Source organism: Lactuca sativa, chromosome 3, assembly GCF_002870075.4.
Source record: "Lactuca sativa cultivar Salinas chromosome 3, Lsat_Salinas_v11, whole genome shotgun sequence".
NCBI classification, from domain to species: Eukaryota; Viridiplantae; Streptophyta; class Magnoliopsida; order Asterales; family Asteraceae; genus Lactuca; species Lactuca sativa.
The window spans coordinates 240,303,012-240,323,414 of NC_056625.2; the positions used below are offsets into that span (position 1 = coordinate 240,303,012).

A 20,403-nucleotide genomic window follows, 5' to 3' on the forward strand; every position below is an offset into this window, starting at 1 on the left:
GCATGATTGAGCTCCAGGAGCTCAGATCTACTGCCTTTATGGACCCATATTGCATAGAGACCCTAGATCTACTCATTTGGTGCATTTTGAACCCTAAAACTCTTATGGGTGAATATCTACACGTAAAGTTGGAAACTTTACGTGTTATTCATGCTCTAGGAACCCAGATCTGTGGATAACATAAGCTGGATTCAAGCAGAATCCAGCATATAATGACTGCATGGTAACGACTCGGCGAGTCGTTCATCTGACTCGGCGAGTCTGCTCGCGAGTCTTCGAGTTTGTCCCTTTTTCGTTGTTTGAGTGGGAGTAGTGAGTCACGGGGTGTGACTCGGTGAGTTGGAAGCCAAACTCATCCATGGAGGAACTCGGCGAGTCAATGCCCTGACTCGGCAAGTTCAAGGCAATCTTTTTAGATCAAGAACAGGCTCGGCGAGTTGTTCATACAACTCGGCAAGTCACAGCATAAAGTGTTCTTCGGATGAAGATGAACTCGGCGAGTTGTTCATACAACTCGGCGAGTAGGATGAAGGACTTGAACATCAGTTTGGAAGGAGAACTCGTCGAGTCAATGCCTAACTCGAAGAGTAGAAACGGGACCCAGGTCGGTCGATTGGACAGGGACTCGATGAGTTGGCGAGCCAACTCGGCGAGTCGGGTCAACTGAAAGTTGACTCTGACTTTGACTTAGGGCATGATCAGGTGTAAAATGGTCATTTTACCCAAAGGACAGTTAGCAGTGTTTGATTGAGTATGTTGTGGAAATTACAGCCGAAGGATTTCCGGAGCAGCAGCAGCAGCAGTAGACAGTCTGTTCCCGATCAGATCAGCAGCTACTTTGAGGTGAGTTACCTTCCAGTAGCGGTGGGTCTACGGCCACAATGCCGACCCACCAGTAGGAGTCGTATGATTAGATGATGGTCTTTGTGATATCATCTAGGTTGCTACTACCTGATATGATATATGCTAGCATGATATGTTATATGTGATAGAAATAGAGATCGGTTGTTAGGACCGAAGGGTAGTGCGGACACCCCAGAAATGTCTGACAGTACGTGATGATATGTTTGTATGCTGGCTTGTTATGTTATATGCGATAGAGGTAGTAGGAGGTGACCAGTCCCCGAGTTCGGTTGTTAGGACCGAAGGGTAGCCCAGACACCCCAGATATGTCTGATAATATGTTATGTATGATATATGTGTAAGTAGCAGTAGGGGGTGAAATAATCCCCGAGGATCGGTCGTTAGGACCGATGGGTAGTCAGCGCCCCAGAATAGCTTGACACGGGTAGTCAGCACTCCAGAATGGCTTTACATGGGTAGGACGGCACCCCTGAATGGAAGCACGGGTAGTCGACACCCCAGAATGGCCGTACCGGGTAGTCAGACACCCCAGAATAGCCTGGCAGTATGTATGTTATGTGTTAGTATGGTATGTGGTACGATGGGGGACCTCACTAAGCTTTGTGCTTACAGTTTACAGTTTTGGTTTCAGGTACCTCTTCATCAAAGGGGAAGGATCTGACGCGGTAGCGGCACATCATGCAGACACACTGGTTTCCGCATTTACTATATTTCTCTGGGATTTATACTCTGATATTTCGATTGGTTGTATGATTTGGCTTTTAGACATGGTTTACGTTGTGATGTGGTTTGATCAAACAATGTTTTTAATTATTAACGTTTTCTAAAGTAATGTTTTAAAAACGAAATTTTTGGACGTGGAAATTGGGTCGTTACAAGTTGGTATCAGAGCCCTAGTTTGAGGGATTCAGACACACCCTTGGGGGGGGGGGTGTCTGAACTCAAATCGAGGGGTCAAAAGATTTTGAAAAAGAAAACGGTTTCTAAAAGGTCAAGTAAAGTATTTTAAGAAGAAACGAAGTGTGTGATGTGCGCAACCGGCCGAGCTCAAGTAAGTATTCCCCAAAGTACCCATACAAGCTTATGTTGTGTTTATCAGTTTCAGTAGAACAGCATGCTAGAATAGGACTAAGGATCTAGTAGTGATGCCTTATGTGCCTGCTTTATGTGCTTCAATGTATGAAAATTGCATGCTAGAATCGAGTAGACAACATTAGGATAGTCTGTTAGGTTATGCCTGATAGTATGAGTTTAGCTCTGTATGCTAGATCAGTTTTTCTCTATGAGAGCGGATTGCTTGAGATTGTTCCCTTAGTTCGAATGCTGCTTGCTTTGTGCTTTATGGGACTCTGAGTGGCAGGAGTTAGCCATTAGGTGAATACGTCACGTCACATGTGGTCAGGGTTGAATAATCTTAGAGTGCTGGATTTGGCCCTATTGCGCAGCTCTCGTTTGAGTCTAACCGTTGTACGGATGAGCCTGTTACTCGAAGGATTATCCGAGCCTCACCACATGTGATGGTATTCAGGTAATGGTTAATTGGCGCTACTAAGAGGCCTTTAGCAGCTGAGGACCTGGTGGGGTGGAGCCTGAGATTTCCCTAGGGCAAGCCTAGGATGAGTATAGCAGTGATCAGCCGTAGTGGAAGGGATCTGGTGGAGTCGAGGCAGTCCTTGAAGAAGGTACGGATAGATGTGGAAGGTAGTATGGGCCCATACTACTGAAAGCAGAGGATCCGTACCCGAACCAAGGAAGGCCAAGATAAGACCAGGGAACTTGTAAGTAGTTGTGATCCCTCAGGAAGTATCAGTATCACTAATGATTGTTGTTATGTATTACAGAATGGTGGTACTTCGATCGAGGCCGATAGATGGCGGTTCAGGAGAGGGGTCAGGTTCCGAGCCGGTAGATGAGGGACTACGCGAGTTCATCGCGTCAGAGATCACCAGGGGTATCCTTGAGTCGACCCCCATTATCTTCGGGTCGATCAAGGAAGAGATCATCGAGTTGATGGAGGATCGCCTTAGGACGTTCAGGAGTGACATGGCATCTGGCCAGTCGGGATCTCGAATGTTGTCCTTTAAGGACTTCAGGGGCAGTGGTGCGCCGGATTTCCACGGGGTGAAAGAACCGATTGCTGCCAAGCGATGGATTGCAGACATTGAGTCTGAACAGTTGACTAGCTTCTGCCCCGAGGGGTCGAAGGTGAGGTATGCAGCAGGGTGTTTACGAGATCGAGCTCGAGATTGGTGGGAGTCAGTGGGTGACTCGTTGGGAGCCTCAGCTATTGAGGCTATGACCTGGTCGGACTTTGTGACCAGGTTCAAGGCAGAGTTTGCGCCGGCTGTCGAGCTGCAGCAGCTGGCCAGGGAGTTTTTGGACATGAGGCAGACTACTGAGACTGTGGCGGAGATCACCGCCAAGTTCCGGGAGAGGGCTTTGTTGGTGCCCTAGTATGCTGGTGATGAGGATATGAGGAGGACCCGTTATCATGATATGCTACGGGCTGACATCCAGGAGCATGTTAGCTTTTCAGCTTGCCCTAGCTTGGACTCCATGATTGCTAGGGCGAGGGAGAGGGAGATAGATTTGGAGCATATCTAGGAACGGAAGTCAGAGGAGGGACAGACAGGAGGGGCTTCGGGGAAGAAGCCCAAGGGATCAGATGGTAGGCTGAAAGGCCAGTCAGGACCGAGCCGCTGCAGGAAATGCGGCAGACCACACGAGGGGGCGTGCAGGTTGGGATCATCAGGCTGCTACAAGTGCGGCAAGTCTGGGCTCTATAGCAGGGATTGCACTGCTTCGGCAGCAGTTATTCAGACATCGGAGTTGCTGTGTTTCCACTGCAACCAGAGAGGCCACAAGAAAGCCAATTGTCCCCAGTTGATAGCTACAGCGCCGGTGAAGGCGCCAGCTCCAGCGACCCTGCGGATCACAGATGGCCGGCAGGGCAAGGCAGAGGCTCCAGTGGTGAGGAGCCGAGCATTTCAGCTGACCACCGAGGAGGCACGCGCAGCACCCGATGTGGTGACGGGTATGATTCTTCCCCTCTCATTTATTTATATGATGTTATGATATTGATATGTGCTCGGTATATGTATATATGTGTTAGGATCGTTCTATGTGAACGGTATCCCAGTCCAGGTGTTGTTCGACTCGGGTGCATCCCGATCATTTGTGTCCCTTGCGCTTAGCAAGAAGTTTCCTGAGTCTTCGGGCATGTTGGATTGCCCTTTGGAGGTAGAGATTGCTGATGATCGATCGGTGCGAGCATCGATTGTGTTTCGGGATTGCGTGTTGCGTTTGTTTGAGGAGCGCTACTTGGTAGACTTGGTTCCCATTCCGTTGCGCGGGAACAAGGTGATTATAGGCATGGATTGGTTGAGCCCTAATGGGGCAGTGATAGATTGCACGCAGCAGTTAGTGCGAGTCAGGACCCCAAGTGGGGGAGAGTTGGTGATTCATAGCGAGAGGCCACATTGCGGACCCACTGTATGTTCAGCAGCGAGGGCTAGGCGCTATCTTCAGCAGGGATGTGCAGGATATGTCGCGTACGTGATGGATACCCGGGAGGCGGGTAAGGAGACAGTGAGCGAGGTTCCGGTGGTGTGGGATTTCGCAAATGTCTTCCCAGAGGAGCTTCATGGGATACCCCCGGAGCGACAGGTGGAGTTCAGGATTGACCTCGTTCCTGGTGCGGCTCCGATAGCCAAGGCACCGTATCGGCTGGCTCCTCCTGAGATGCAGGAGTTGTCTACGCAGCTGTAGGAGCTGCTAAACAAGGGATTCATTAGACCGAGCAGTTCACCCTGGGCAGCCCCGATTCTGTTTGTGAAAAAGAAGGATGGGTCGCATCGGATGTTTATAGATTACCGGGAGCTGAACAAGGTAACGGTGAAGAACCGTTACCCACTCCCAAGGATTGATGATCTCTTTGACCAGCTTCAGGGAGCATCTTGGTTCTCCAAGATTGATTTGCGTTCGGGTTATCATCAGATGAGGGTCAGGGAGGAGGATATGCAGAAGACCGCATTTCGGACGCGCTATGGCCACTATGAGTTCGTGGTGATACCGTTTGGGCTCACCAATGCTCCTGTCGCGTTCATGGACCTCATGAACCGCGTATGCATACCGATGTTGGATCGGTCTGTGATAGTCTTTATCGATGACATCTTGGTTTATTCCAAGACACTGGAGGAGCATGAGGAGCATCTGAAAGAGGTTTTGGAGACCCTAAGGAGGGAGAGCTTGTATGCCAAGTTCTCCAAGTGTGAGTTTTGTTTGTGTGAGGTGCAATTTCTTGGACACCTTGTCAACTAAAACGAGATTCTGGTCGATCCGGCCAAGGTCTAGGCCGTGATGCGGTGGGAGGTTCTGAAGTCTCCATCTGAGATTCGGAGTTTCTTGGGATTAGCAGGCTACTATCGGAGGTTCATTCAGGATTTCTCCAAGATAACCGTACCCCTGACGCGGCTGACGAAGAAAGCCGTGGTCTTTCGGTGGGGGCCCGAGCAGCAGGCTGCGTTTGATACACTAAGACAGAGATTGTGCGAGGCGCCAATCTTAGCCCTGCCAGAGGGCGTAGAGGATTTTGTGGTTTACTGTGACGCGTCCATTTCAGGTTTGGGCACGGTACTGATGCAGAGGGGGCATGTCATTGCCTACGCTTTGAGGCAGCTCAAGCCTCACGAGGCGAACTACCCGACGCATGACTTGGAGTTGGGGGCGGTGGTTTTTGCCCTCAAGATTTGGCGGCATTACCTCTACGGGGTTTGATGTACCATCTACACGGACCACAAGAGTTTGAGGTACCTCATGGATCAGCCGAATCTGAACATGAGGCAGCGGCGGTGGTTGGACGTGGTGAAGGATTATGATTGTGAGATCCTTTACCACCCAGGGAAGGCCAATGTGGTGGCCGATACGCTTAGCCGCAAGGCGGCTCCGATCAGGGATATTTGCATGAGGATGACCGTAGTGACTCCCTTGTTGGAGCGAATTCGGGAGGCTCAACAGGAGGCTATCAAGGAGGAACATCGGAAGAGCGAGCGTGTGGTGGGTCAGGTTTCCTCCTTCGATTATGATAGCCGAGGACTATTGACACTACACCGCAGGGTGTGCGTGCCGTATCACGGAGGCGTGCGCCAGATCTTGATGGAGGAGGCGCACAAGTCCCGATTCTCTATTCATCCCGGGGCGACGAAGATGTATAAGGATCTTCGTCTAGATTATTGGTGGCCCTGCATGAAGCAGGATGTGGCATGGTATGTCGAGCGGTGCTTGACCTGCAGGAAGGTCAAGGCCGAACATCAGAGGCCGCATGGGAAGATGCAACCGTTGGACATTCCGTTGTGGAAATGGGAAGATATCACGATGGATTTTATCACAAAGCTTCCTAGGAACGCGCGTGGAGTAGATTCGATTTAGGTCATCGTGGATCGATTGACCAAGAGTGCTCACTTTATTCTGATTCAGGAGAGCATATCGGCCGAGAAATTGGCCGACATCTATATTAGGGAGATTGTGGCGCGGAACGGGGTGCCGGTATCGGTTATCTCGGACAGGGATGTGCGTTTTACTTCCAGGTTTTGGAAGAGGTTTCACGAGGAGTTGGCACTCGTCTGCATTTTAGCACTGCCTTTCACCCGCAGACGGATGGTCAGAGCGAGCGGACCATCCAGACTTTGGAGGATATGTTGCGGGCATGCGTGCTAGATTTCGGTGGTAGCTGGGATACCTATCTTCCCTTGGCTGAGTTCTCGTACAATAACAACTACCACGCGAGTATTGACCGTCCCCCATTCGAGATGTTGTACGGACGGAGGTGCAGGACCCCGATATGCTGGGGTGAAGTTGGCCAGAGGGTCATGGGGAGCACCGAGGTGGTGCTCAGGACGACCGAGAGGATCCAGCAGGTTCGGAGCAGGCTTCAGACTGCTCAGAGTCGGCAGAAAAGTTACGCCGACAAGCGTCGATCCGACTAGGAGTTCCAAGTCGGGGATATGGTTCTCCTGAAGGTGTCGCCTTGGAAAGGCGTCATTTGATTCAGGAAGCAGGGCAAGTTGGGTCCGAGATTTATCGGACCGTTTAGGGTTGTAGCCCGGGTGGGCAAGGTGGCGTATAGACTGGATCTGCCAGTCGAGCTCAGTCAGATTCACAACACTTTCCATGTTTCTCAGTTGCGGAAGTGCTTAGTGGACGATTCAGCAGTAGTGCCGTTGGAGGATATTCAGGTTGATGACAGCCTGAGTTACATTGAGCGCCCAGTCGCAATCCTCGACAGGAAGTCGAAGGATTTGAGGAACAAGAGGGTGGAGCTAGTGAAGGTGCAATGGCAGCACCGCAAGGGTTCGGAGTGGACTTGGGAGCCGGTGGAAGAGATGATGGAGCATTACCCCGAGTTGTTTCAGGATCGAGCAGCAGACTTCGAGGACGAAGTCTAAAATAAGTGGGGGAGATTCATAGCACCTGATTCCTGGTACGTAAGATATATCTGAGTATTTTGTATTTTTGGCCGTAGACTCGGCGAGTTGGAGGCCCGACTCGCCGAGTAGAGACGAGACTTGGGGCGCGGTTAAGTTGGTGACTCGGCGAGTCCATATTAGGGACTCGGCGAGTCCGCGCTGTCTGATGAAACCCTAATTTCCAAGGGTTTGCACCCTATTTAAACGACCATTTGCGCCCCAACTCCGCCCCATTCACCCTCAGAAGCTCTCCATACGTTCTAGCCCTTGTTCTTGTGAGTTTGAGGCTTATTAGTGTGTTTCCTTGAAGATTTTGAGAAGGAAGAGGAGTAGATCAAGAGGAAGGGAAGGAAGCCAAGCATCTCTGTGTTCTCTCAGTAATTTCTTTGAGGTATAACTCGTTATCCCTCTGTTTCTATGCTTGTTACTCCATTAAAGTCCTTCTTGAGCCTTTCCGCAAGCTTGCATGTGCAATATAATTCGTAATAAGATGATTGGACTCTAGATCTAGGCATGATTGAGCTCCAGGAGCTCAGATCTACTGCCTTTATGGACCCATATTGCATAGAGACCCTAGATCTACTCATTTGGTGCATTTTGAACCCTAAAACTCTCATGGGTGAATATTTACACGTAAAGTTGGAAACTTTACGTGTTATTCATGCTCTAGGAACCCAGATCTATGGATAGCATAAGCTGGATTCAAGCAGAATCCAGCATATAATGACTGCATGGTAACGACTCGGCGAGTCTGCTCGCAAGTCTCCAAGTTTGTCCCCTTTTCGTTGTTTGAGTGGGAGTAGTGAGTCACCGGGTGTGACTCGGTGAGTTGGAAGCCAAACTCATCCATGGAGGAACTCGGCGAGTCAATGCCCTGACTCGGCGAGTTCAAGGCAATCTTTTTAGATCAAGAACAGACTCGGCGAGTTGGTCATACAACTCGGCGAGTCACAACATAAAGTGTTCTTCGGATGAAGATGAACTCGGCGAGTTGTTCATACAACTCGACGAGTAGGATGAAGGACTTGAACATCAGTTTGGAAGGATAACTCGTCGAGTCAACGCCTAACTCGACGAGTAGAAACGGGACCCAAGTCGGTCGATTGGACAGGGACTCGGCGAGTTGGCGAGCCAACTCGGCGAGTCGGGTCAACTGAAAGTTGACTCTGACTTTGACTTAGGGCATGATCAGGGGTAAAATGGTCATTTTACCCAAAGGATAGTTAGCAGTGTTTGATTGAGTATGTTGTGGAAATTACAGCCGGAGGATTTCCGGAGCAGCAGCAGCAGCAGTAGACAGTCTGTTCCCGATCAGATCAGCAGCTACTTTGAGGTGAGTTACCTTCCAGTAGCGGTGGGTCTACGGCCACAATGCCGGCCCACCAGTAGGAGTCGTATGATTAGATGATGGTCTTTGTGATATCTTCTAGGTTGCTACTACCTGATATGTTATATGCTAGCATGATATGTTATATGTGATAGAAATAGAGATCGGTTGTTAGGACCGAAGGGTAGTGTAGACACCCCAGAAATGTCTGACAGTATGTGATGATATGTTTGTATGCTGGCTTGTTATGTTATATGCGATAGAGGTAGTAGGAGGGGACCAGTCCCCGAGTTCGGTTGTTAGGACCGAAGGGTAGCCCAGACACCCCATATATGTTTGGTAATATGTTATGTATGATATATGTGTAAGTAGCAGTAGGGGTGAAATAGTCCCTGAGGATCGGTCGTTAGGACCGATGGGTAGTCAGCACCCCAGAATAGCTTGACACGGGTATTCAGCACCCCATAATGGCTTGACACGGGTAGGACGGCACCCCAGAATGGCCGCACGGGTAGTCGGCACCCCAGAATGGCCGTACCGGGTAGTCAGGCACCCCAGAATAGCCTGGCAGTATGTATGTTATGTGTTAGTATGGTATGTGGTACGATGGGGGAACTCACTAAGCTTTGTGTTTACAGTTTATAGTTTTGGTTTCAGGTACCTCTTCATCAAAGGGGAAGGAGCTGGCGCGGTAGCGGCACATCATGCACGCACACTGGTTTCCGCATTTACTAGATTTCTCTGGGATTTATACTCTGATATTTCGATTGGTGGTATGATTTGGCTTTTAGACATGGTTTACGTTGTGATGTGGTTTGATCAAACAATGTTTTTAATTATTAACGTTTTCTAAAGTAATGTTTTAAAAACGAAATTTTTGGACGTGAAAATTGGGTCGTTACATGAAGTTTTTGGGTTGTGAGGTTACGCCCTGCGTAAGAGGGAGTACACCCCACGTACTCAGTCAACTACCCCGATGGTGGTCTTCTGCGAGGCTTTGCATATGCTAAGCATACTTCTGGAGTACGCCCCACGTATTTGCATGGGTCAGCCTTGTTGAGTTGACTCGGCTGACTTAGTGGGTTTGACCAGTTGACTTTGACCAAATTTGACCTTGAGGGTATTTTGGGATTTGAATGGAATTGGTCATTAGGTGGAAATAGGTATCGTTTAGAGAGCTGTAATTCGGAGTCGGGCCACATCAGTTATGTTCAGTTTGCGAGGTGAGTTTTCCTCACTGTACTTGCGGGTTGAAGGCACCAATGTCGACCCATTGGATTGACATTTTGTTATACATTATATTGTACTGAAATGTTTTGTTAGATCGATATCTTGGTATATAGGATGATGCTATGCTTAGTGATCTGTAGATCTGTTTAATAGTTGTAGACTGTTATATGATTATCTGTTATATGTGCACATGTTTGGTTGGTGGCTGAGGCTTCACTACTTTGTGCATAAGCCAGCAGGCCGGGGCACACCAACCCAATGGTTGATTGGACCCGTAGTACGTTGGCATTCCAACCTGATGGTTGAGGGGCCTGGGGTATTCCAACCCGATGGTTGATTGGACCCATAGCATGTTGGCATTCCAACCCGATGGTTGATTGGACCCATAGTATGATGTTATTCTATACCTGTTGTTTGTTTGTGTGTTGGTACTTTGGGGGAACTCACTAAGTTTTAAGCTTACAAATTTGGGTTATGTTTTAGGTACATCAGATGATCGCAGGAAGGAGAAGGCGTGATCGTGCACCTCCTCGTGTTTTGTTTTATGATTTTGGGAAAACTCTGATATTAAACATGTTTTGAAAACTATTTTGTAAACAATCATGATTTGTGGATTGCTTTTAAAAGTTTAAAAATTTCATGAATTTATGGATGTTACAGAGTCTCCTCACAGTACTTACAGGTCGAAGGCACCAATGCTGGCCCATTGGATTATGTTATAGTATGTGCGTGTAGTCTTTATGACTCATGTTCTATGTGTTGTATGCATGTGTGCCTGTTTCCTATATGTATGTGGGGTGAAATAGACCCAATAAAACCTTGTGCTGACCTATGATTTGAAATAGACTCAGGGGTGAAATAGACCCGGTACAACCTTGTGCTGAGATATGAGTTGAAATAGACTCGTGGGTGAAATAGACCTTGCACAACCTTGAGCTAGCATATATGTATGGTATGTTATTTTGGAGAATTCACTAAGCTTTGTGTTTACGGTTTATGTTTAACATGTTTCAGGTACTTCCGGCTCCAAGGGAAAGGGCCCGGGTTAATCGCATCACACGCACCCATGATTTCCGCATGTTGAGTCTAATGTATTTCTGGATGATTGTCGTTATACTTTGATTTTAAGATTATGTTTTTTTTTGTAAACAATGAATGGTTGGTGGTTTTATCTAATCTAAAAATGAAAATTTTGATTATAAATTTTTGGGATGTTGTATAACCCGATAAAACTCTCAAATCTAGAGCAAAATTCCACAATAACCCAAAATGTTGTCAGAACCCTGATCGGATCAACCCAAATACCAACTCTGCCGACGCGACATGCCAAAACTGGACTCTGCGTAGACCGAAGGTCACAGCTGAAAAATCGAACAATTTCGCTGCAATATCTAAACTTGCACTACCCAAAGACAACCGCCAAACCCGAGCTTCCTAAAACAAAATCCCACAACCAGACAACCAAGGGTACGCACCCAGAAACCTAGATATACAACTGACAAAACGTTGATAAAGGGATGACGCACCAACTGCACCTTCAACTATTGCTACTCGAAACCCTCAAACAACCCCCAAATGTTGACGAGGAATGGAATGGCCAATCGATCGAAATAAACCGACAAACTAAACCCAAAGATCTCATATATTGTTGAACGAATCCCATACATAAATACACATACTGAACTTTGAAGTTGATCAACATATCAACCCGTGCGCATCTTGAACAAAGATAACTGACTGATACCACGAGCTAAACATGCTCTCTAATACACAACTGAGCGCACTCCTCTATTAAGATCCCCTTGGCGCTTCCAAAAGGAACTACCGACAACACCGAGCTCCTTGCCCAACAACTTTCTGCTATGAGGACAACACATGCGCCCCTGAAGACATAAGACATAATCCTGACGGCAATTTGCTACACGATCTGACCAATCCTTGAATTCTCCATGACCATGAAAAATACTATTTCGTTAAAAAACCATAGGTATCTGCTAGACAGGTTTTAGTTACCCAACGGGAGCATATACCTGATCTAGCAGGGAAAAGTTCCAAAAAAATAATAACTAGAATCAGTTTCAAATTTTAGGAATTAGAGCCGAAACCGGTCATATTGGTTCATGTTCTAGAACAGCCGGTTCCTATGTGGTCTAGTTTCGATGTTGTTTGTTTGCAATTTAATGGAATGAATTATATAAGAACCTTATTCACTAAATCGTATCTACATGAGTTAATGACTGTCCTAAAAAATATGAGTGAATCACTAAACTTCATGATGTATGTCAAATAATGCTTTTAAACATCATGATGTAAAATGGATCACCTTGTGTTCCTTCAATCATGATTGGAGGTGGTCAAACTTTATGTTTGGTTTCAGATACTTGTCTTTATCATCACTGTAACTATAACAGGAACGTGAACATGGTTGTCTTCAAGTCCAAAAAACTGTTAATTCCCATATATTTAATTGTGAGATAATGTATAAAAGTCCAAAAAATATTTGGAGAAAATAAGAAAAACATAGTTAATCAGTGAAAGAATGTTGTATGGCAGATTGTCTAAAAGTGATGCCGAGGGCAACGGGGTTGTTAAATATTTGGTAATCTGGATAAAATCAATTGCTTCATCTTTCTAAAGATGAATGCCTACACTGATTTATTGTTTTATCTTGCTAATTGATTGCTGAATTTTTATAATTGACACTCAATTCATTTAAACTTGGTTCTGAAACACCAAAACAATCTAATATTAATCAACGTGGTATATCTTATTGTGAGTGCGCACTAAAACTCGAAGACAAGGTAGTCTAATTAGCCAATGGGTGTTACTGCAATCCAAAAAACATAATATATCTCTGATATCTATTACAAATATACAACGTTCAATAGCATGCTAGATCACCTATTCAAGTACCCTTTATTAAACCAAGTATATTAAAATTTCTTAGAACTTTAAATGATTAACAAAACTGAAACCCCCAGTCACTTACTTAGACTACTTTGCCAGGTAAAACAGGAATCTTTTGTGCAAACTTGAACATAATGAAAAAGATTGACTTCAAATTTTGCAAATAAAAAGGAAAAGAGAAGTGCAACTGAATTTACAGTCAAGAATGTGTCACAATAATGGGTAAAACCATACATTTAAGAAACCTAAATGCCAATTACACAGTAAAACAAGGAATGTCTGGTTCTTCCTTTGGCACAAGCTTACCAATCAGCTTAAGCAAAGAAGCATCTAAAGATCTAGCTTTTATATGATCAAGTAACATTGATACAGTTGAAGCATCAAGTGAGAAGCCTTTTCCTTCCATTTCCAGTAAAAGCATCTCTATGTTATCATGTTGTTGGTTCTTTAGAAATCCTTGGAGAAGAATACGGTAAGTCACATCATTTGGCGAGCAGCCTCTCTTTTCCATTTCAATAAACAAATCTTTTGCTTCCCCCATCACACCTTCCCGGCAAAACCCACCGATCATTGTATTATATGTCCAAATATCAGGTGTTAAACCTTTAACAATTAGTTCATTGAAAAGGTTCCTTGCAATATCAAACTTCCCGCTTTTAATTGCACCATCAATAACTATATTGTACACAATAATATTTGAGTTTAGGTTGTTGTCACCTATTAAATAGAATAAAGAAAGTGCTTTCTCCACTTGATTGTTGTTGCATAGACCCTCCAAAATTATTCTGTAAGTGCATTCATCCGGAATCAGGTTGTGTGCTCGCATATCATTATAAACTCCATGAGCATCTTTACAACGTCCAACTCGAAACAATCCATGTAGCATGGTACTGTAAGTGATCACATCGGGTTTCATACCTTTTTTAGTTATTTCATTAAACAAATGCATGGCCTCTTCTATCTTCAATTTCTTGCAATACCCATTCACTAAACTATTATAAGTGATAATATCAGGGACCACACCTCGAAATTCCATTAAATCAACAACTTCCCTTGCTTTGCTCATTTCGCCTCGCAAACAATACCCATCAATAAGTGAATTGTATGTCACTATATCGGGATCCTTGCCTTTTTGGATCATTAAGTTGAAGACACCTTTTGCATCTTCAACATTACCTTCTTTGCAAAGTGCATCCACTAATATATTAAAAGTATGAACATCTGGGGAAATCCTTTGTTGTTCCATTTCTTTGAGCATTTTATCAACCTCCTCCCAATGACATAAGTTACAAAGGCCATGAATCAGAGAGGTGTAAGTGACAACATCAGGTAGAATGCCTTTTTGGAAGACCATTTCTTTGTAGAGCTTTAAAGCATCATCTACCATTTTGTCCTTGCAAAGACTATCAATGATGGTGTTATATGTGACAACATTAGGTTTACAATCCTTTTCGTCCATTAGTTTAAGCAAAGCAATGGCTGTATCATTAATGCCAAATTTGCAAAGCCCTTTGATCATAGTGTTGTACATAATTGCATTAGGTTCACAAAGTTTCTCTTTAATCAGTTTCTTGAATAATTTTTCTGCTTCGAAAATCCTATCTTCTAAGATGAGTCCATTTAAGAGTGTACTAAAGGTGCAGACATCAGGTAAAATAGCACGTTTGAAGCCATAGCCAAGGACTACAAATCCTTCACTGGAGTGGTGCATTTGGCAACAACACTTTATCACAACGTTAATAGTGTACACATCGATAGGTATATGAATGGCATTCATTTGTTTAAAAAGCTCAATTGAACTAGAAAAGTGTTTCATATTAGTAACAGCTTGCAACAACTGGGTGAATTTAACGACTGATGGCAGAGGTTTTCTCTGTGTCATTTCATCGAACAGTTTGTGGACATCGTCAGGGTTAGTAAGCTTTTCAGACATAGATCGAGAATGATTAAAAACTGTTTGATGATTGAAAGCATAAGTTGAATCAAACGGTGCTAAAATCGTTTTGGGGGGAGAGAATCCGGTAAATAATTCTATAAATGATGAAGGATTTCTGAAAGAAATAAGGGAAGAATGAGCAGTACCTTTCAATTTGTAAAGGAGATGGGAGACGACGAAAGATGAAACGATCGTCATCACCACCTTCTCACTACGAATCAATAAAACACTATTTTCAATTTACTCACACGGATTTGGTATTAGCATTTTCGCATTTACAGGTTATTTTATTTTTATCTTTATTTTACGACTAGGGTTTCAATGTTTTATAAGTCAGTTTTTAAGGTGAACACGATCGGTTTCTGGGTTCGACCCTAGGTCAACCCAATTTCAAGAATAATTATGTTTTTTCTTATTTTCTTGTACACAATCAAGTTCAAACATGGGAAAAAAAAAACATAAAAACAACTTCAAACATTATATATATATATATATATATATATATATATATATATATATATATATATATATATATATATATATATAAAATAAAACATAATATCAAAATAAATATAGTTTTAGATGAATATATATATAAAATACATACATGAAAAAGTTTCATATATATATATATATATATATATATATATATATATATATATATATATATATATATATATATATATATATATATATATATATATATATGAAAAAGTTTCATAAAATTTTAAATGAATACAAATACATCAAAAAGTTTCATAATATTTACCATGTGTTTTATTCAATTTAAGATAAATATAAATAGACGTAAAACGATCATCAAAATTTGTTATGAAAAATGTTTCATTTTTTGTGTGTTTTTTTATTCAATTTAACCGGTTCAATTGTTTTTTTTTATTTTTATTTTTTGTAAAAGTTGTCCGATTCGTTCCGGTCCAAAAATAAGCATAAAATCGATGCTAGTAAACCACTCCCCTTCCCATTCCCAGTTCAACCAGAGAAATTCGTGATCCGAACATTAAGATAGAGTAAAGCACACAAGCAACTAAGATAGAAGGAACTGGAACAAGGTTTACTCAACTCATCTCGACACGCATCTTGACTCAACTAGACTCGTGACAACCTATATAAATTCTTTTAGGTTATTTAATGAAAAGAAATTATCTGATTCATTGAACCCTATCTTCAAACTGGATTTTAAAACAATGTTTTAAAAATTATCTGATTCATTGAACGCTATCTTCAAACTGGATTTTAAACAATGTTGGTTTACATCCAACATTGCCGAAAACTTTAGCTTAGTTTTAAACAATGTTTTAAAAATTGGTTTTTTAGTTGAACCGATAGCCAATATGGCTATCAGTTTAAATTTTTCTTAGCCCTACTTTTACACCAAAAGAAGATATGGGTGACAAAGTTATCAAATAGAACCATTGTCCTTGGAAAAGAAGCAAAATCTGAAAATTTTTGTAACTCCAAATGTGCCACTAAAGCGAATAAAAAACGCCCTCCAACCAACGCTTTATCAACCCTGAGCACCGTATAGAAGAAAACTAAAGCTGCCAATCTTCAAAAGAAGAAAACATACAATTATCCAAACCCCACCATTTAAGGATTTAAGGACCTGTATATAAAGATCCATAGCCAAACGACAGGAAAACAGATGATTCATGTTTACAGAAAGAGAATCACAAGTAGCGTAAGTCAAAGACGGGACATCCAAACCCTTGGAATGAAGATTTTGACGAGTCAGGAGCTTGTCAAGCACCAACCGCCACGCGAAAATCTACATACATCAAAAAGAAAATCTTTGTAACTGTTATAAAGGAGGTCATTTAGATGCATCTATCTTGAACCATATTGATTTGGAACTCCTATTTTTTTCATCTTATGCTAATTAACTATTTAATTAATTAAAATATTTTGCCTATATAAGATGATTATTTCATGTTTGTGTACTCGCAATAAAATAAATAGTTTGAATGATGATATATGTTCGACAGAACTAAATATGGATATGATGATCAAGCTTTTGAAAGCCTAATAGGTATTTGGGTGATTTGAGGGTTTCAATTTATATTCATATATTTTTCATTCTATTTTCTTTAGATTTCAAGAAAATATTTATGATTGTATATTTAGAGGCAAAAGATGACTATTTAAAGTTATTTGTTACAATTAGTTAAATATGTATTATATTTATGATTGTATATTTAGAGGCAAAAGATGACTATTTAAAGTTATTTGTTACAATTAGTTAAATATGTATTCTCTTAGTATGCAAAATCATATAAAATGTTTTTTATTTGATTCCATTGTTGGATCGGTAACTAATATAATTATATTATTAATGGATATTTACACAAATGAGTGTGATTATAAAATTTTGACAACGAGTGGTTCAATTTCAATGTAAAAGAATGCAAAATAAATTTATCAGATAAGTTTTAATTATAAAATCATCATATTACTTTATGTTTTTTGCTATGTTATAAGCATTTATTAATAATTGATACATATGAGACATCCATACCTTATAAGATGGTCATGTAAATGAGAAAAGATACAAATTAACTACAATGCTAAAAACCATATAAAAAGTAACAAGAGATTAAACTTAAAAAATAGCATACAAAAAATAACACAATGGATGTATATGTATACCAACTTACAAAGTGTATATCTCAAGTATTTTGATTCACAAACAAATACAAACTCTCCATAAATATGTTAATCAAAATTCATAATAAATAAATTTACACTTATAAATATTATAATTAATTTTATAACTAATACAGTATCCCTGCTTTGCGGGGGTTGGATTTGCATTCTACTGTTTCCGAAAGGAAGCAAAGTACAATGCTATAGCATTTACTCCAAGGTAAGTTTTTGGTCTCTATATGAAACGCCATTTAACATAAACGAAGATTAGATTTAAAAAGATAGTCATAAAACGTAACAAATAGCTCCACTTATGGATATGTAAGTCGTATTTCTTTATCCAAAAGTATCTGATAGCTAAAGCTTATATACTTTTATTGAACAAAAATGTCTTAAGTAACATACAATGTTAAAAATAAAGATTAAAAATTTAAGAACTTTTAATGGGTATTAATGTTTTTTGTTATTGAAATAGTATGTCCCAAGGGATATTGGGAAGGGTAGAAGTGGTATAGAAAAGTAAACATCCTACTTACATTTACTGTTATATCATTCAAATTTAGAAAAGTTAACTATTATCCTTACTTAAGTATGATGGTAAAAGTAAGCACCACTTACAACAACGTACTTTGAAAAAATTGTAGAAACCTACAAATTTTTGTAACTTATCTTGAATAAGTGAATAGCAAGTTGGTTTAGTTCTCCATATAATGTAAGAATCGAAGTTTCAAATCTCATCCATTTACACATCTGTGGAACTGAAACGACAAAAAAAAATTACATTCCAATAATCATAATTTAGAAAAAATTATTCATCCTCTTAATGCATGACATGTATCAGTTTTGATTAAGGAGCATCTATATACCTTTTTTTTTTTTTATTTAAGGTTTAACCACTCAAGTTTGTATTAAGAAGGTTTGTGTTTTTTAATTTCATTTCAATGAAACTCAAAATCAAATTTTACTACTTACCCGTTTTTCCGGAAGACCACATTCTATTATACCATTTTACACGTGGAACAAATTGGAAGAAAATGTATTCTCATTACTTTCTTCAAAGCGTCTAAATATTCCATACTAACTTGCTAACATACAACTTAAGTAACAAAGAAAGATGCTAACATGAAGATGTAACAATAATTAACCGCTAAATATCAAAATTATAGTTTTTAACTATAGTGAAATGACACTTTACTTGTCAATAATTATCAAATATCCCAACATTACCCTCTAAAATAAACAGGACAACAAAAACCATGAACAATAAGGGAACTGAAGAATATAACAGTAAAAGCAACATCAGGAGCTTCAATATCCACATAAATGAACCACAAATTCCAATATTACACTTGAAGAACTTGTAAGTGACATCAGTGTCATCTTATTGTTGTTTTTTTGTCTGTTACTTTTTTTTTTTAACAAAAAAATCTTGTATCCATAAGTGATTATAAACAATCACTTCAATTTCAAAATGTAAATGAGGAAAAACAAAACATACACTTGGAGGTGGTTAGAGGTGGGAGAAGGGTTGAGATTTCAATATTTTATATTGTTGTGGGTGATATAATCCCTCTAAAAATCAATGATCAGGTCAGAAATTTATAATCTTTCTAAAATTTCTTTATTTCTTCACCATGTTAAGAATCAGTTATAAAAACAGGTTCCTGTTGATGGAGTTTTAGTATCTGGTGACTCTCTATCCATTGATGAATCAAGCATGACTGGAGAGAGTAAAGTAATAAGTTTCAAAACAATAAATAAATAAATAAATAAATAAATAAAATTCTACATGATTCTTCTGTAAAGTGACTTTATTATTTTCTTTTATGGTTCAGGTTCATAAGGATCACAAAGCATGACTTTAATGTCTGGTTGCAAGGTTGCAAACATTATAGGTTAGCTTTATAAAATTTCATCCTTATTTTTGTTGGCAACAACAAAATTATATCAGAAATTAGGGGTAAATACGTATTTTTGCAACAACTTTTTTCATTTTCCTCCAATTTCTGCAAAAGAGTGTTTTTTCATATGAAAAATATTCGTGGTGATTCAAACCCATGGTGTTGATATGTAGAGCTCATAATTGATCATTTCCTGAACGACACATATGAAATGAAATAATTTAATTCCCGATATCCAAACAAGTAAATTTCATGACTATTATTATGACATGTTCTTGACTGTAAATCCAAAATCAACCGACCCCATGTTAGAAAAAACTGTTAAAGCTTTTCCAACACTGATTGGGGAAAAATATAGAATGAAGACAAATGATTTTAGGTCACAGTACCTGAAAAAAACACCAATCAACTGTAGGAAATGGGATTTTAATAGGTGGGCGGAGACACGACGAATTAGAAGAAAATTACTTGGGTTGTTCTTCCTCATGTTCTCCTTCCGGTCCTTCTTGATGTTGTTATTTTTTTTTCCGGCAGCAAAGGAAGATGGAGACGGTAGTGGAGCAAGTGGAAAAACCCTAAAACCTAGATCGCCACTTCAAGCATACCGCCCTCCTAATGAAATCAATTTGAGGCATGAAGAAATCGATTTCAGGTGTCACAAGGAGTCTGATGTTGAGAGAAATAGAAAGGAAATTGGGATTTATGGAGCCTTGTCAACAGGAAAAAGAAAGAGGATGGAGATAAGGCGGTGGCCATAAAAGGTGGAAGGATCTGGTCGGTATGATCAAGGGTGAGTAAGCAAGGAGATGTTGAAGAAACAAAGGGAAGAAGCCACGTATCCTGATAGTCTTAGGAGCTTGGTGGTGGTGGAATAAACTTATGCATAAAAACAGAGAAATTAAATAAAAAAAGCCACCGATTAGAACGATTAGAACATAGAACTGTTCAAAGGGGCTTTGGATTTAATATATATATATATATATATATATATATATATATATATATATATATATATATATATATATATATATATATATATATATATATATATATATATATATATATATATATATACTAGTTTATAACTCGTGGAAATCACAGTTATAAAATTAA

At 40.7% G+C, this 20,403-nt stretch overlaps 1 protein-coding gene and 1 long non-coding RNA gene across 2 annotated transcripts; both read right to left on the reverse strand.

Moving 5' to 3' along the window:
* Positions 1-12,936: 12,936 nt before the first annotated feature.
* LOC111906659 (putative pentatricopeptide repeat-containing protein At1g12700, mitochondrial) lies at positions 12,937-15,014 on the reverse strand. Its single transcript, XM_023902427.3, has one exon. It carries the CDS (start codon positions 14,924-14,926, stop codon positions 13,049-13,051), a length of 1,878 nt encoding a protein of 625 aa, XP_023758195.2. The 5' UTR covers positions 14,927-15,014; the 3' UTR covers positions 12,937-13,048.
* Positions 15,015-18,677: 3,663 nt separating this feature from the next.
* LOC111906658 (uncharacterized) lies at positions 18,678-20,222 on the reverse strand. The gene is made up of 2 exons (XR_002855301.3): positions 19,680-20,222; positions 18,678-19,483 (listed from the first exon to the last, which is right to left on the reverse strand). It is a non-coding gene; the product is annotated as an uncharacterized LOC111906658 (long non-coding RNA).
* Positions 20,223-20,403: the final 181 nt, after the last annotated feature.